We start from the raw sequence: 14197 nt of genomic DNA on the forward strand, positions 1-14197 counted from the left end.
AGGGCATTTCCCCACACAAACCAACCATGGTACTTCCCCACACAAATTAGCCAGGGTACTTCCCCACACACTAGCCATGGTACTTACCCACACAAACCAGCCAGGGTACTTCCCCTCACACCAGCCAGGGTACTTCCCCACAACAGCCATGGTACTTGCCCTTACACCAGCCAGGGTATTTCCCCACACAAACCAACCATGGTACTTCCCCACACAAATTAGCCAGGGTACTTCCCCACACACTAGCCATGGTACTTACCCACACACACCAGCCAGGGTACTTCCCCACACAGACCAGCCAGGGTACTTCCCCACACAGACCAGCTAGGGCACTTCCCCACACACAAGTCAGGGTACTTTCCCACACACCAGCCAGGGTACTTTCCCACACACCAGCCAGGGTACTTCCCCTCACACCAGCCAGGGTACTTCCCCTCACACCAGCCAGGGTACTTCCCCACACAAACCAACCAGGGTACTTTCCCACACAAACCAGCCAGAGTACTTCCCCACACAAACCAGCCAGTGTACTTCCCCACACACACCACCCAGGGTACTTCTCCACACAAACCACCCAGGGTACTTTCCCACAACAGCCAGGGCACTTCCCCTTACACCAGCCAGGGTACTTCCCCACACAAACCATCCAGGGTACTTCCCCACACAAATCAGCCAAGGTACTTCTCCACACACCAGCCAGGGTACTTTCCCACACACACCAGCCAGGGTACTTCCCCACACAAACCACCCAGGGTATTTCCCCAAACAAACCAGCAGGGTACTTCTCCACACACACCAGCCAGGGTACTTCCCCACACAAACCAGCCAGGGTACTTCCCCACACAAACCAGCAAGAGTACTTCCCCATGCACCAGCCAGGGTGCTTCCCCACACCAGCCAGGGTACTTCCCCACATACACCAGCCAGGGTACTTCCCCACACAAACCAGCCAGGGTACTTTCCCACATACAGCAGCCAGGGTACTTCCCCACACAAACCAGCCAGGGTACTTCCCCACGCACACACACCTTCCAGGGCATTTCCCCACACAAACCAGCCAGGGTACTTCCCCACACAAACCAGCCAGAGTACTTCCCCACATAAACCAGCCAGAGTACTTCCCCACACACACCAGCCAGGGTACTTCTCCACACACACCAGCCAGGGTACTTCACCACACTCGATTTGATTTGAGTGGGACTCGCTAATTGCTTGGGGAGCATTGAAAATTGGGTTGGGCAAACATTGTTAGTGGGATGGTTTGTGAAGAACCTGCCTAGTATGGGACAACAGGCCTGCTGCAGTGTTCCTGCTTTTGTATGTTCTTACGTACACCAGCTGAGGAAATTGCTTCAGAGGAGGTGGAAGAGAGAGGGAAGAAGGTGCCTTCTTTAACCCTTTGTCTGTTTCGGTCGTATGTATATACATCTTACGAGCCAATATATTTGACATAGGTATACTCATAAATTCTAGCAGCTTCAAATCAAGCAGGAGAAAGCTGGTAGGCCCACATGTGAGAGAATGGGTCTGTGTGGTCAGTGTGCACCATATAAAGAAATACTGCAGCACGCAGTGCATAATGAAAAAAAGAAACTCCGACCATGTTGTTTGATTAAAATGCCGACTTTGAGGTGAATTTTCGTATAGTTTTTATGGCTATATTTTCATTTTCGTAGTACATTTGATGGAATGGAAAACATGTTATGGAAATAGAGGTGATTTTGATTGGTTTTACTATGAAAAGGATCTTGAAATGGAGCTCAAATTAGGGGAAATGTTTGATTTTTGCTGATTTTCAAGAGTAAACAAATGATGTCATTATACAGTCATGAATGGGTTGATGTTATTTATACAATTATTACAATATTGCAGTAGTCTGCATAACAGTAAAAAAATTTTTTGTTTGAATAAAAATTCAAAATAGAAAGCAAGAGTAATATCAGAGGGGCTGGAGACGTGACTGATGAACAAAGAAAATGTTATTTTAGAACCAGGAATGTCTGCATTGTTCATTCTGGACACTATTTTGAAATTGGCATAATTTTTAATTTGCATGAAACTGGCCAAATTGCCAGTTTGTGACCTCCTTGTTGAGTAGTTGAAATTGGTAAATGAGCAGTTTCTTGTACTAAATCGATAGAACAAATGGAGTTCTAAAGAAATAGTTATGAGTGAGTTTGGTTGATTGGAACAATGGAATTAGCCAAAAACAGGGCTCAAAGTGGGCAAAATCGTCTATTCGTAAATAATGCCGAGGTCACAAACTTTACGAGAGTGTAATTCCATAAGTTTTCCATCAAATTTCCTACTTTTGATGTCATTACCATTGGGAAAACATTCTCTATAATTTCATAAGAAAAAATAATTTTTTCTTTTTCAAATATTTTGTGACACCAGGAGACACCTGAGGATTTGGGGTTGTGACAGTCAAAGGGTTAAAGATTAAGGACATTGTGCAAAGTGGGGTGAAGTGCAAACATTTCTGGAGGAACATCACCCTAACCCTCTCTCCTCCTCCCGTCTTCCATACACCAAAAAGAGTCTTCAGTAAAGGTAAGTGTGATGTTAAATTATCTTTTATAAATTTTATTATTGCTTTATATTGATTTCTTATTCCTTTATGTATGTAAATCTATATTTAATCCATAAAAAAATTATTTTTGGGTGTCTGGAGCAGATTAATTGGATTTACATTATTTCTTATGAGAAAAATGACTTCGATTCTAATGAATTTTGACTTTCGGCAGACTCTCTGGAACAGATTATTCACAAAAATCGAGGGTCCACTGTATGTGTAACTCTCACAATCATTAAACAATTGTGTACACTTTAGGTTTATAATGAAACTTGTAATTCCCCTCAAGTAAACTTGTTAAAGTCATGTAGTATGAACTAATACAATATTCACTTATAGTGTATTCATTGTAAACACCTAAATTTACACTGTGAGTGTGGGGGAAGTTCGTAAGGCAGTAGGTAAAATGAAAGGGGGTAAGGCAGCCGGGATTGATGGGATAAAGATAGAAATGTTAAAAGCAGGTGGGGATATAGTTTTGGAGTGGTTGGTGCAATTATTTAATAAATGTATGGAAGAGGGTAAGGTACCTAGGGATTGGCAGAGAGCATGCATAGTTCCTTTGTATAAAGGCAAAGGGGATAAAAGAGAGTGCAAAAATTATAGGGGGATAAGTCTGCTGAGTATACCTGGCAAAGTGTATGGTAGAGTTATTATTGAAAGAATTAAGAGTAAGACGGAGAATAGGATAGAAGATGAACAAGGAGGCTTTAGGAAAGGTAGGGGTGTGTGGACCAGGTGTTTACAGTGAAACATATAAGTGAACAGTATTTACATAAGGCTAAAGAGGTCTTTGTGGCATTTATGGATTTGGAAAAGGCATATGACAGGGTGGATAGGGGGGCAATGTGGCAGATGTTGCAGGTGTATGGTGTAGGAGGTAGGTTACTGAAAGCAGTGAAGAGTTTTTACGAGGATAGTGAGGCTTAAGTTAGAGTATGTAGGAAAGAGGGAAATTATTTCCCAGTAAAAGTAGGCCTTAGACAAGGATGTGTGATGTCACCGTGGTTGTTTAATATATTTATAGATGGGGTTGTAAGAGAAGTAAATGCGAGGGTCTTGGCAAGAGGCGTGGAGTTAAAAGATAAAGAATCACACATAAAGTGGGAGTTGTCACAGTTGCTCTTTGCTGATGACACTGTGCTCTTGGGAGATTCTGAAGAGAAGTTGCAGAGATTGGTGGATGAATTTGGTAGGGTGTGCAAAAGAAGAAAATTGAAAGTGAATACAGGAAAGAGTAAGGTTATGAGGATAACAAAAAGATTAGGTGATGAAAGATTGGATATCAGATTGGAGGGAGAGAGTATGGAGGAGGTGAATGTATTCAGATATTTGGGAGTGGACGTGTCAGCGGATGGGTCTATGAAAGATGAGGTGAATCATAGAATTGATGAGGGGAAAAGGGTGAGTGGTGCACTTAGGAGTCTGTGGAGACAAAGAACTTTGTCCTTGGAGGCAAAGAGGGGAATGTATGAGAGTATAGTTTTACCAACACTCTTATATGGGTGTGAAGCATGGGTGATGAATGTTGCAGTGAGGAGAAGGCTGGAGGCAGTGGAGATGTCATGTCTGAGAGCAATGTGTGGTGTGAATATAATGCAGAGAATTCGTAGTTTGGAAGTTAGGAGGAGGTGCGGGATTACCAAAACTGTTGTCCAGAGGGCTGAGGAAGGGTTGTTGAGGTGGTTTGGACATGTGGAGAGAATGGAGCGAAACAGAATAACTTCAAGAGTGTATCAGTCTGTAGTGGAAGGAAGGCGGGGTAGGGGTCGGCCTAGGAAAGGTTGGATTGAGGGGGTAAAGGAGGTTTTGTGTGCGAGGGGCTTGGACTTCCAGCAGGCATGCGTGAGCGTGTTTGATAGGAGTGAATGGAGACAAATGGTTTTTTAATACTTGACGTGCTGTTGGAGTGTGAGCAAAGTAACATTTGTGAAGGGATTCAGGGAAACCGGCAGGCCGGACTTGAGTCCTGGAGATGGGAAGTACAGTGCCTGCACTCTGAAGGAGGGGTGTTAATGTTGCAGTTTAAAAACTGAAGTGTAAAGCACCCTTCTGGCAAGACAGTGATGGAGTGAATGATGGTGAAAGTTTTTCTTTTTCGGGCCACCCTGCCTTGGTGGGAATCGGCCAGTGTGATAATAATAAAAAAAAAATTACACTGTATTGTTATTGCCTTATTTATCTTAAGTTTGGCCAAAATGTTCTGCATATATAGTGACTTTTGTCATTCTCCTTTGTTCAAACACTATCATGCTGAAGCAAACATTATTATAACACTGTACACCTGTGATAATGGTGCTGGCACTGTACATGGGTGACAGTGATACTGTACACTTGTCATAATGGTGCTGAAACTCTACATGATAGTGACACTGTACACTTGTAATAATGATGCTGAGACTGCACATGGGTGATAATGGTAGTGATACTGTACACAGGTGATAAAGGTAGTGACACTGTGAAGAGGTGATAATGGTGGTAACTGTCCACAGATTGATCATCTTCGTGGGATGAGTGAGAGCGTCAAGAGGCTGGTGGAGGCTGGCCTGGTGTTTGGTGTCCAGCAAGACCGAGATGACCTCCGCTACTCCAGGATAACTTTACAAGATGGTCAACTGTATCTCCACGTTCTCCAGCACCAACCACTACCCACCCACGCCCACACTATCCAGGTACTTTATTACACTACCACTCTTACTGTACCACCACACTCTCCAGGTACTTTATTACACTACCACTCTTACTGTACCACCACACTCTCCAGGTACTTTATTACACTACCACTCTTACTGTACCATCACACTCTCCAGGTACTTTATTACACTACCACTCTTACTGTACCACCACACTCTCCAGGTACTTTATTACACTACCACTCTTACTGTACCACCACACTCTCCAGGTACATTATTACACTACCACTCTTACTGTACCACCACACTCTCCAGGTACTTTATTACACTACCACTCTTACTGTACCACCACACTCTCCAGGTACTTTATTACACTACCACTCTTACTGTACCACCACACTCTCCAGGTACTTTATTACACTACCACTCTTACTGTACCATCACACTCTCCAGGTACATTATTACACTACCACTCTTACTGTACCACCACACTCTCCAGGTACTTTATTACACTACCACTCTTACTGTACCACCACACTCTCCAGGTACTTTATTACACTACCACTCTTACTGTACCATCACACTCTCCAGGTACTTTATTACACTACCACTCTTACTGTACCACCACACTCTCCAGGTACTTTATTACACTACCACTCTTACTGTACCACCACACTCTCCAGGTACTTTATTACACTACCACTCTTACTGTACCACCACACTCTCCAGATAATTTATTACACTACCACTCTTACTGTACCATCACACTCTCCAGGTACTTTATTTCACTACCACTCTTACTGTACCACCACACTCTCCAGGTACTTTATTAGAATACCACTCTTACTGTACCACCACACTCTCCAGGTACATTATTACAATACCACTCTTACTGTACCACCACACTCTCCAGGTACATTATTACAATACCACTCTTGCTGTACCACCACACTCTCCACACTATTGTACCAGCACCTACCCCACTTAAACCTACACTCTCCACTACTGTACCAGCATGTACCCACCTACACCCACACTCTCCACACTATTGTACCAGCACCTATCTATAACTACACTCTCCACTATGGTACCAGCACCTTCCCACCTACACCCACACTCTCCACACACTACCGTACCAGCATCTACCCACCTACACCTACACTCTCCACTGCTGTGGAGTCAGGAATTGCAGGAAGAACTAAAAACCATAAATGAAATTGAAAGAAACCCAAAGTATTTCTTCTCTTATGCCAAATCCAAGTGGAGAACAACATCCAGTATTGGGCCCCTACTTAACCAAGATGGGTTCTACACAGATGACAGCAAGGAAATGAGTGAGCTACTCAAGTCCCAGTGTGACACAATTTTTAGCAAGCCACTAACCCGACTGAGAATCGAAAACCTAAATGAAGTTTTTATGAGAGCGCCACAGAATTTTGTAAACACAAGCCTATCTGACATTATCCTGATGCCAAATGACTTCAAACAGGTGATAAATGACATGCCCATGCACACTGTCCCAGGCCCAGACTCATGGAACTCTGTGTTCATCAAGAACTGCAAGAAGCCCCTATCACATGCTTTTAACCCTTTCAGGGTCCACAGGCCCTCTCAGAGACTTGTTCTTAGGGCCCCCCAAATTGCAAAAAAAAAAAAAAAAATGCTTATGAAAAGATAGAGAATCTTTTCCCGATCATAATGACACCAAAAGTATGAAATTTTATGGAAAATTTAGGGAATTATGCTCTCGTGAAGTTAGTTGTCTTGACGATGTTTACACATCGGCGATTTTGCCCACTTTGAGCCCTATTTTCAGCCAATTCCAATGTACTAGTTGACAAAAATCATAACTATTTTGCTAGAACTCCATTTTTTCTATCGAATGAGTACAAGAAACCACCAATTTACCGATTTCAACTATCCAATACAGTGGTCAGAATTTAGCAATTTTGCCAATTTCACACAAATTTCAAAAGATGCCAATTTCCAAATAGGCTCCAGAATAAACAAGAAAAACATTCCTGGCACTAAAATAACATTTCCTCTGTTATTAGTCATGTCCCCAGACCCCTCTTACATTTTTTTACTTTCCACTTTGAATTTTTATTCTCACAAAAAAATATGATTTACTGTTATGCAGACTACTGCATTAGTGTAGAAATGGTATAAATAATATCAGAGCACTTGTGAAAGAATATTAGACTCAAAAGTTGACGTGTATTGGACGCTTAGCATGATTTGTTTACTTTTGAACTTTGGTAAAAATCGAACATTTCTGCTACTTTGAGCTCAATTTCAAGGTACTTTTCATAAGAACATAAGAAAGGAGGAACACTGCAGGAGGCCTGCTGGCCCATACTAGGCAGGTCCTTTACAATTCATCCCACTAGCAAAACATTTGCCCAACCCAATTTTCAATGCCACCCAAGAAATAAGCTCTGATGTGAAAGTCCCACTCAAATCCAACCCCTCCCACTCATGTACTTATCCAACCTAGATTTGAAACTACCCAAAGTCCCAGCCTCAATAACCCAACTAGGTAGACTGTTCCACTCATCAACTACCCTATTTCCAAACCAATACTTTCCTATGTCCTTTCTAAATCTAAACTTATCTAATTTAAATCCATTACTGCGGGTTCTCTCTTGGAGAGACATCCTCAAGACCTTATTAATATCCCCTTTATTAATACCTATCTTCCACTTATACACTTCGATCAGGTCTCCCCTCATTCTTCGTCTAACAAGTGAATGTAACTTAAGAGTCTTCAATCTTTCTTCATAAGGAAGATTTCTAATGCTATGTATTAATTTAGTCATCCTACGCTGAATGTTTTCTAACGAATTTATGTCCATTTTGTAATACGGAGACCAGAACTGAGCTGCATAATCTAGGTGAGGCCTTACTAATGATGTATAAAGCTGCACTATGACCTCTGGACTTCTGTTGCTTACACTTCTTGATATAAATCCCAGTAATCTATTTGCCTTATTACGTACGCTTAGGCATTGCTGTCTTGGTTTAAGGTTGCTGCTCACCATAACCCCCAAGTCCTTTTCGCAATCTGCATGTCTGAGTTCTACATCATTTAACTTATAAGTACTAGGGTTATGGGCACTCCCAAGGTTCAGAACCTTGCATTTATCTACATTGAACTGCATCTGCCACTTTTCTGACCAAGAATAGAGTTTGTTTAAATCCTCCTGAAGTTCCCTAACATCTACGTTTGAATCAATTATCCTACCTATCTTCGTGTCATCGGCGAATTTGCTCATATCACTAGTAATTCCCTCATCAAGATCATTGATATATATTATAAACAACAACGGGCCCAAGACTGATCCCTGTGGAACGCCACTTGTTACAGATCCCCACTCGGATTTAACCCCATTTATGGACACTCTCTGCTTCCTGTCAGTGAGCCATGACTCGATCCACGAGAGCACTTTTCCCCCAATGCCATGAGCTGCCACTTTCTTTAACAGTCTATGGTGCGGAACTCTATCGAAAGCCTTACTAAAATCTAAGTAAACAATATCAAATTCTTTATTGTGGTCAACAGCCTCAAAAGCTTTACTGAAGAAAGTTAATAAATTAGTTAGACAAGACCGGCCTCTTGTGAATCCATGCTGAGTATCATTAATCAAGCTATGCTTATCGAGATGGCTTCTTATAATCTCAGCTATAATTGACTCTAGTAATTTGCCTACAATTGAGGTCAGGCTTATTGGGCGGTAATTTGACGGTAACGACTTGTCCCCCGTTTTAAAAATAGGAGTTACATTAGCCATCTTCCACATATCAGACACTACACCTGTTTGAAGAGATAAATTAAAAATATTAGTTAATGGTTCACAGAGTTCCATTTTGCATTCCTTAAGAACCGTTGAAAAAACCTCATCAGGACCCGGCGACTTATTTTGCTTCAGTCTGTCTATCTGCTTCACAACCATCTCACTAGTGACTGTGATATTACATAATTTATCTTCTTCTAGCCCACTGTAAAAATTAATTACTGGAATATTGTTAGTGTCTTCCTGTGTAAAAACTGAGAGAAAATAATTATTTAAAATCAAGCACATTTCATTCTCATTGTCAGTAAGGTGCCCATAGTTATCTTTAAGGGGACCTATCTTATCTCTAACTTTTGTTCTATAGACCTGGAAAAAACTTTTTGGGTTAGTTTTAGAATCCCTAGCAACTTTAATTTCATAGTCCCTTTTAGCTTTTCTTATCCCCTTTTTAATGTCCCTCTTAATGTCAATATACTGATTCATAAGATGACACTCACCTCTTTTGATACGCCTATAAATTCCTTTCTTATGCCCTAGTAGATATTTGAGCCTATTATTCATCCATTTTGGGTCATTTCTATTTGATCTAATTTCTTTATATGGGATAAACGCTCTTTGAGCAGCATGTATAGTGTTCAGAAAACTGTCATATTGATAGCTCTCTTCGTTACCCCAGTCAACAGATGATAAGTGTTCTCTAAGCCCATCGTAATCTGCTAAGCGAAAATCTGGGACTGTTACTGAGTTATCGCTACTATCGTACTTCCATTCAATGCTAAATGTAATTGATTTGTGGTCGCTAGCACCCAGTTCCTCTGAAATTTCTAAATTATTAACAAGGGATTCATTGTTTGCCATAACTAAGTCAAGCAGGTTATTCCCCCTTGTAGGTTCTGTCACAAACTGCTTCAAAAAACAATCCTGAAATACTTCTAAGAAGTCGTATGATTCTAAATTCCCAGTCAAGAAATTCCAATCAACATGACTAAAGTTAAAGTCTCCTAGAATTACTACATTATCGTGCCTTGTGGCCTTAACAATTTCCTCCCATAGTAGTTTCCCTTGGTCCCTATCTAAGTTTGGGGGACGGTATATCACTCCTAAAATCAGTATTTCATGCCCCTCTGAAAATTCTATCCAAACAGACTCTGTATGTGTTACTTCAGACTTAATACCCGTTTTTATGCAACAGTTCAAGCGATCTCGGACATACAATGCCACCCCACCCCCCCTCCCAATACTTCTATCTTCTTGGAACAATTTAAAACCCTGAATATGACATTCTGCAGGCATGTACCGACTTTTTGAATTAAACCACGTCTCAGTTAAGGCAAATACATCAATGTTACCTACACTAGCAACTAATCTCAACTCGTCCATCTTATTCCTAGCACTATGGCAATTAGCATAATAAACATTGAAAGACTCTCCTTTCTCTTTACCCTTCCTGCTCATTTCTATTTTTCTACTAAACCTATTACTGTCCTTATCACCCAAGGTCCCTGGCTTTTCAATATCTATCTCGTTCTTATTATTACTAGTTCCCCTAGAACTTATAATATTACTACACTGGGACTTCACTGTTTTCCTGCCAAAACCCATACCACTAACTATTCCTAGTTTAAAGTCCTAACTGCTCCCTCCAATGCAGTTGCCAGTGCTCCCACCCCACACCTAGATAAGTGAACCCCATCCCTAGCATACATGTCATTTCTGCCATAGAAGAGGTCCCAGTTGTCAATGAATGTTACCGCATTTTCCTTACAGTATTTGTTCAGCCAGCAATTGACACCAATTGCCCTGGACAACCATTCATTTCCAACTCCCCTCCTTGGCAAAATACCACATATGAGAGGGTTCCCACCCTTACTTCTAATTATTTCTATTGCTGACCTATACCTGCTAATCAGGTCAAAACCTGCTAAGCAGTCAAAATCATCTCAATTTCTGTAATATGCTTCCATTCTATACAATGATACCAGGAAAACTAGAATACAACAATAAATACCATACAAAAATATAGTGCAAAGTCGCTGTTTTAATCCAAAAACACGGTCAAAGTTTTTTTTTTCTCATTATGCACTGTGTGATGCAGGATTTTTTTTATACTGTGCACACTGGCCACATAGACCCATTCTTTCATATGTAGGCCTACCAGCTTTCTCTCACTTGATTTGAAAGCGCTAGAATTTATGCTTACTAGAACGTCAAAAACCCTGGTGCATAAGCCATACTAGTACGTCCAAAACCCTGAAAGGGTTAACATCCTGTGGAGAGGGAGCATGGACACTGGGGTCGTCCCACAGTTACTAAAAACAACAGACATAGCCCCATTCCACAAAGGGGGCAGTAAAGCAGTAGCAAAGAACTAAAGAACTACAGACCGATAGTGATAACATCCCATATAAAAATTCTTTGAAAGGGTCCTAAGAAGCAAGATCACTACCTATCTAGATACCCATCAATTACACAACCCAGAGTTTTGAACAGGTCGCTCCTGTTTGCCCCAACTACTGGATCACTACGACAAAGTCCTGGATGCCCTAGAAGACAAAAAGAATGCAGATGTTATATACACAGACTTTGCAAAAGCCTTCGACAAGTGTAACCATGGTGTAACAGCGCACAAAATGCGTGCTAAAGGAATAACAGGAAAAGTTGGTAGATGGATCTATAATTTCCTGACAAATAGAAAACAAAGAGTAGTAGTCAACAGAGTAAAGTCTGAGGCGGCTACTGTGATAATCTCTGTTCCGCAAAGCACAGTACTCGCTCCCATCTTGTTCCTCATCCTCATATCAGACATAGACAGGGATATAAGCCACAGTGCCGTGTCTTCCTTTGTAGATAACACCTGACTCTGCATGACAGTGTCTTCCATTGCAGACACTGCAAGGCTCCAGGTGGACATTGACCAAATCTTTCAATGGGCTGCAGAAAACAATATGAAGTTTATTGATGAGAAAATTCAATTATTCGAATATAGTAAATGTGAGGAAATTAAAACTTCATCAGAATATAAAACAAATTCCAAGCACACAGAGCAAAAACTAATGGCAAAGACCTGGGAGTGATCATGTCGGAGGATCTCACCTTCAAGGACCATAACATTGTATCAATCGCATCTACTAGAAAAATGACAGGATGGATAATGAGAACCTTCAAAACTAGGGAGGCCAAGCCCATGATGACACTCTTCAGGTCACTTGTTCTATCTAGGCTGGAATATTGCTGCACACTAACAGCACCTTTCAATTACCGGGAACACTTGAAGTTCCTGAACCTGTACTCCCTGGGATACAGGCAGTAGAGATGCATGATTATGTACACCTGGAAAATCCTAGTGGGACTAGTACCAAACTTGCACAGAAAAACCACTCCCTACGAAAGCAAAAGACTCGGCAGATGATGCAACATCCCCCCAATGAAAAGCAGGGGTGCCACTAGCATGTTAAGAGTCAACACAATAAGTGTCAGGGGCCCAAGACTGTTCAACTGCCTCCCAGTATACATAAGGAGGATTACAAATAGACCCCTGGCTGTCTTCAAGCAGGCACTGGAAAAGCATCTAAAGTCGGTACCTGACCAGCCGGGCTGTGGTTTGTACATTGGATTGCATGCTGCCAGCAGTGACAGCCTAGTTGATCAGGCCCTGATCCACCATGAGGCCTGGTCAGAGACCAGGTTGTGGGGGCATTGACCCCTGGAACTCTCTCCAGGTAAACTTCAGGTTCCTTGAAAAAAGGGCTGCAATAATGATGTGTTTCGTGTCAAAAAAAAAAAGTGATCGAAGTGTGGTTGGATGTCCTGGGATGTTATCCAATACCAGTAATGCTTTAAACATGATATTGCTGTCATTGCAATAGTTTTCAACAGCTGGGCAAAAATATCTTGAAAACAAGTCTTGGAAAAGAGCTTTAGTCTCCCATGCTTTCCTATTTGACGGCCAAAGAACTGGAAGCAATCAATGGTTGTAGTCTCTCAGAGTGTGAGGATTTGGAGACTGATAAACAAGCATTAGTTTCAGTACAGGTCAGCCATCATTAATCTGGCAGTCAGTAATCTGCTTCCCTCAGTAATCAAGCAGTAATTTTGGCTAGCATAATTTCAAATTTCATCATTATACTGACTCAAATTTCATCATTTTGCTGACTCAGAAATTGTGCATATGGTTGTAAGTCCAGAGCAGCAAACCAGTGGAGGAGAAAGCAGTGATGAAAATGAGGAAGATTTAGCAGAAAGACTCTCCATTGACAAGTTACAGGTATTGTAGTTACCTGGCCGTTGCTGTGCCGCTGTGTTTTATCGTGTTTTTCACGGTCTCTCTTGCATATTAGAACTTTAAACTGTGCCAGTGAACTTATAAGATACATCCCTCCAGCGCTTGGAACTAATCTAGCAGATAATAATATCTACTGAGTGGAAAAAGGAGAATCAGTGTACAATAACAAACATTACCATACTCTCAGAGAGGAATTTGAGGCCTAGAGTGACCGTGAAAATAATATTAGAACATTTTTTGTCAGAGGAAAGACAGTTTCTCTGATAATAGTATGTTATACATAGTGCTATAGTGTATACCACAGTGGTACCCTAGTGTTATACATAGTGCTATAGTGTATACCACAGTGGTACCCTAGTGTTATACATAGTGCTATAGTGTATACCACAGTGGTACCCTAGTGTTATACATAGTGCTATAGTGTATACCACAGTGGTACCCTAGTATATGGATAATAAAAGATAAGGTGAAATTTAAAACTGAAGTGTTAAGGCCCAAAGAGACAGGTTCATATTGTAAACAGTTGCCAGCAGTCATCAGAACCTCCCACATTGGTCTGCTATTGTACCTGACTTATAATTATTGGTTCCAGGGAGTAAAACATTACTGTTGAAATAGGAAGAGGTGCAAAATCTTGAGGAAATATGAAAGTGTACAGTTTTGTAGAAATATGATAAACAGTGTATAGCTGTTAGTACTGATTGTGATGGAGTGACATAAACAGTGTGTGGTAAACCTGTAGTTAGCAGCAGTCACTATATACACAACAAAAATCATTATTCCTCCAGTTATCTCCATATATTGAAGCCATCGGCGCACAAACATGCAAGTTATACTTTCTGTATCAAACTGAACATATATTACTCTGTTTAATTTTTTTCCAGTAGTCCTTTTCATGAGCTAGTCAAATATC

At 41.2% G+C, this 14197-nt stretch overlaps 1 protein-coding gene across 1 annotated transcript in view; it reads left to right on the forward strand.

Annotated features, from left to right (window-relative positions):
* LOC138851461 (uncharacterized) overlaps positions 1–5940 on the forward strand; it is a gene marked incomplete at its 3' end in the record, with an annotated part of 42127 nt that extends 36187 nt beyond the window's left edge. Inside the window, exon 3 of the mRNA XM_070080607.1 lies at positions 5068–5940. Coding sequence (XP_069936708.1) covers positions 5068–5940 — 873 coding nt within the window. The remainder of the gene's footprint in view (positions 1–5067) is intronic.
* Between the last annotated feature and the right edge of the window lie 8257 nt (positions 5941–14197).

This window comes from Cherax quadricarinatus, unplaced genomic scaffold (assembly GCF_038502225.1).
Source record: "Cherax quadricarinatus isolate ZL_2023a unplaced genomic scaffold, ASM3850222v1 Contig672, whole genome shotgun sequence".
Lineage (NCBI taxonomy): Eukaryota > Metazoa > Arthropoda > Malacostraca > Decapoda > Parastacidae > Cherax > Cherax quadricarinatus.